Source organism: Cervus canadensis, chromosome 11, assembly GCF_019320065.1.
Source record: "Cervus canadensis isolate Bull #8, Minnesota chromosome 11, ASM1932006v1, whole genome shotgun sequence".
Taxonomy (NCBI): Eukaryota; Metazoa; Chordata; class Mammalia; order Artiodactyla; family Cervidae; genus Cervus; species Cervus canadensis.
The window spans coordinates 44464822-44469499 of NC_057396.1; the positions used below are offsets into that span (position 1 = coordinate 44464822).

Below are 4678 nucleotides of genomic sequence, written 5' to 3' on the forward strand. Positions count from 1 at the left end.
AATGTTGCTCTTCCTAATTCTAGTTATGCTTTATGGTCAGCCTACTGGTCACTTCAGGAACAGTGGTGGGGACTTTGAGATATGAATTGCACAGTAGAGGGTAGGGGGGAAAACAGCAGAATAGCCCTGATAGAGCCACCAACACTATCAGAGACACAAATGTCCATCTTGCTGACCCTCCCTTGCCCAAGTCCCACCCCTTAGCCCCCCACCTTTGACCAATAGTCTCATTTTATTGGGGGAAGGAAGGGCCTGGGGACAGGAGATGAGGAATAAAAGGCCACGCAGTGAAGCAGCGGCATGGACTTGCTTCTGGCCCATTAGGCTCACCAGTAAGCTCCCAGACACCATGGTGCATTTTACTACCGAGGAGAAGGCTGCTGTTGCTAGCCTGTGGGCCAAGGTGAATGTGGAGGTGGTCGGCGGTGAGAGCCTGGCAAGGTAAGCACTGGACACAGGTTGGACAGGATGTAGAAAGGCAGAAAGTGTTCCAGAAAAGAGGGGCTGGTTAGCTTTCTTACATACTCTGACTTCTCATCTGTTCTGTGACTATGATCATCCCATAGGCTCCTGATCGTCTACCCATGGACCCAGAGGTTCTTTGACAGTTTTGGTAACTTATACTCTAAGTCTGCCATAATGGGCAACCCCAAAGTCAATGCCCACGGCAGGAAGGTGCTGAACTCCTTTGGAAATGCCATTAAGCACATGGATGACCTCAAGGGCACCTTTGCAGATCTAAGCGAGCTGCACTGTGACAAGTTGCATGTGGATCCTGAGAACTTCCGGGTGAGTTCTGGGCATGTCTGTTCTTTGTTCTTTCATCCAGGTGTCTGTGCTGTGGTTATAATAGCGAACACTGACTTAAGTCTTAAGCTATTGAAATATTTTTTGGAGGTAATATTTCATAGAAAGGCTTGATTTTGATAGATTGTTCCAGAGGTCAAAGGTAAGACCAAGTTATTACTCTGTGACCGGTGGAAGCCACTGGCCATCTGATAATTCTGAAGAAAAAAAAAAGTTGTGAAGAACACTAACCAAACTTGAGCTGTATGTTTTGGCCTGGCGAACATAAATTGAGCCAAGGAAAAGAATATCTTGACTTTGATAACTGAAATTTTCTATGAAAATTGATGAATACATTTCTGCATGATTTTTGAGTTTTGAATCAGGACTAAACAAAGCAAAATAAGGCAACTTTTCAGGGTTTGGGCCTCCTCCTTTCATCTCCAGCAATGAAGAAATGTTTTTCTATACAAGGTGCTAGATTCTTTGTCAAGCAGGTGCCCAAACAACCTGAATGTATGTAATATCTGATGACAAAATAAGCATATCAAGTCCCCTTTGAGCACTATAATCTTACTTTTAAAAAAAGGAGAGAAGCAATCCATAGCAATGCTCTCCAGTTGGAAGCTGACAGAGAAAATGGGAGAAGGATATAAAACAATGGGGGTTCAAGCTGGGAGTCACTGAAGCTAACGTCAAGTCTATAATGATGCACTTTTGTGGGAACATGGCTATGAAAATTGCTCAACCTCTTATGAAAAAGGAAACGGATGTTGTATCTATTTGCTGGAAGGGCAGTTTGAGACCTTCTCTTCATTATGTACTATCTTCTTTTTATTCCCAGCTCCTAGGCAACATGATATTGATTGTCTTGGCAACCCACTTCAGCAAGGAATTTACCCCGCAGATGCAGGCTGCCTGGCAGAAGCTGACAAACACTGTGGCTAATGCTCTGGCCCACAAGTACCACTAGCTGCCTGGCCAGTCATGTCAGTGCCTATCTGAGGGCTCAGTGTCCCAGTATTCATTCCCTGAAGACAGAGGGAAAGAACCCTGATTCCAGACACAACTCCAATATAATACAACTGAAATAAAAGTCATGGTCTATAATGCATGTCCTTGTATTTTCTCTTTGTTTTTATTTTTAATAAGTTGATTTATCTAAAAGAAAGCATTCTTATTGGAACTGGGAATATTGGAGATTGAGAGTTTGTGGAGGTTATAGAAGGAACACTAATAAGATTCTATAAGTGTGGCTTCAATGGGTAGTTAATCCTGGGAGGGGAAAGTAGACTCCAGAGGTAGACTCCAGAGGTCTTTAGAAAAAGGAAAGAAATGGACTTACTTTTGAGAGATGCAAAATGATTGCTAATAGTGAGTTGTTAGGACACAAAGTAGGGTTACCTGTATAGTTTGCAATTTCTATCAATTCAGGATAAGAGCTCTTTTGGGACCTCTTTCATTTAATATAAGAATTATATTTTTAGTAGTTATTAAGTGCAATGAAGATGGTACTTTTTAGACATCCAGTCAAGGGATCTACTCTCAACTTTTCCCTTGCATCTTCAATGGTACTAATGCTATATTACTCAGGAGCTCTGTGTCCTAGAACACATTTTTAATTCTACTAAGGCTTTGGTAGAGATAAAGGCTATTTATGAGGAAAAATGACAAATTCAAGATTCATCCTGTCAGATCTAATTGTCAGAAGAGAAATTGGCCCTTTAAAAACAGTAGGGTAGTATAAAATTAGAGAATTTACTAAGGAGACCAGAAACATCAGGAAAAGAAGCTATTGTTGCATGTAAAAAGAACCAGTGAAGTTTCTTGCACAGAAGAGTGACATAATGAATAGGATATTGTAGCGAAATTGATCCACGTGTGTGTATAGACCTGACAAGGCAGAATCTACCCTGAATCTGGGCTTAGGAATTGGCTGTGATTATAATAAAGCAATTGGTAAAGGACTCAATTTGACAGGAACAATGGAACTAAGAAAAAAAAAAAAGGACCATTGTGGCAAAGATGCCTGAAGACTTGAAACAGTGAAATGAGAGTGGAGAAGTCATGGTTGACAGCCAGGTTCCCTGTCTGGTGAATGAGAGGAGGAAATTCCTTGACAGAGGAAGAAAAAACCTAGATGTCTCTTGCTTGGAGCTGGTAATGGGCATAGCCACCTTTGTAAAAATTTTTTCAAATTTCTGTACTGAAACCACTGACATAAAGTGAAAAGCCAAAACTTCAGAATTAGCAGACGAGGTCAAAGTATTGCTCCAATACCTTGAAACATTTAGTTAATAATTTTTAGAATTAATGTCCTTGTTTGTGAAGTGAGATAATGATCTCTCCCTCACAAATGATCTCTTCCTCCCCTACCTCTAAGGCTCCAAGGAGATGTTTGTAAAGTGTGTTGTCTGTCAGTTTGCAAAGGTAGCGGTAGTGGTTTATATGATGCACTATGATCTAGTTCTCTGTGCCCTGTTTCATTGTATATTCTTGAATTGATTACATTGTTTCTGAGCTTCATATCTAGATATCTAACTATTTAATAAACCATTTTGGATTGCTCAAATGTGAATCAAATATAGTATGCCCAAAACTGAACTCCTGATCATTTCCTAATTTATTTACCCTAACTGAGCCTTCTTTTTGTGTTCCCCATCTTAATGACTATGATGCTCAAGCCTGAAAATAGAGATGGTATTTCTTCTGTCCACAGAATTCTCCAGACAGGAATAGTGGAGTGGCTTGCCATTCCTTTCCCCAGGAGATCTTCTTGACCCAGGGACTGAACCCTGGTCTCTCACATTGCAGGCAGATTCTTTAATATTTGAGCCATGAGGGAATCCCGATAACATCTTAATGACTATGACATCATCAGTTGCTCAAGCCTGAAAAAAGAGATGATAATTTTACTTTCCTACTACAATATCATTCTATATGTCTCTTGTTTATTTTATTCCTATATTCATTTATACCCTGAAGCCACAATAATTTTTAAAGAATACAAATCAATTATGTCACTTCATTCCTTGATTTTTCAATAGTTTTACTTGACTTTCAGGTTAAAGGAAAAAATCTGTAATATAGTGTAAAAATCATTCATGGCATCTTCCAATCAAAACATTCCCCGCTGTTATCTGAATCATGGTCACACTGTCCATCTTTCTATATGTAAATCACATAATTTGAATTATTGTCCCTGGTAATTTTTAATTAGCATTATTTTATACAATGAATCTGGATTACAGCACGTGATACAGATTCTTTTCATTGTTGTGTAATCATTCATTCTTTTACTGTACCATAATTTATCTGTTCCACTAAATTAGGAACATTAAAGTTGCTACTGAATTGAGATTCTGATGCATGTTGATGCTATAAGTGTTCCTATACATGTCTTTGGATGCACACAAACATGCTTCTCAATTGCCAGGTCATAGGTGTTACACATCTTCTGCTTCAGTAAATGAAAGTCAAAGTCAAAGTCACTCAGTCATGTCCAACTCTGCAACCCTATGGACTATACAGTGCATGGAATTCTCCAGGCCAGAATATTGAAGTAGGTAGCCTTTCTCTTCTTCAGGAGATCTTCCCAACCCAGGGATCAAACCCAGGTTTCCTGTATTGCAAGCAGGTTTTTTTTTTTTTTTTTTTTTTTTACCAGTTGATCCACCAGGTAAGCCCAGGAATACTGGAGAAGGTAGTCTCTCCTTTCTCCAGGAGATCTCCCAACTCAGGAATCCAACTGGGATCTCCTGCATTACAGATGGATTCTTTACTGGCTGAGATACCAGGGAAGACCCTCTGCTTCTGTAGACACCATCAAATACTTCCAAAATCAGTTATACTGTTTTACATTATCACTAGTAAAGTAGGAACATTTTTCTTT

At 39.5% G+C, this 4678-nt stretch overlaps 1 protein-coding gene across 1 annotated transcript; it reads left to right on the plus strand.

Annotated features, from left to right (window-relative positions):
- Positions 1 to 338: 338 nt before the first annotated feature.
- Positions 339 to 1759, plus strand: LOC122450614 (hemoglobin subunit epsilon-4). The gene is made up of 3 exons (XM_043482990.1): positions 339 to 441; positions 567 to 789; positions 1631 to 1759. Exons 1-3 carry the CDS (start codon positions 350 to 352, stop codon positions 1757 to 1759), a joined length of 444 nt encoding a protein of 147 aa, XP_043338925.1. The 5' UTR covers positions 339 to 349.
- Positions 1760 to 4678: the final 2919 nt, after the last annotated feature.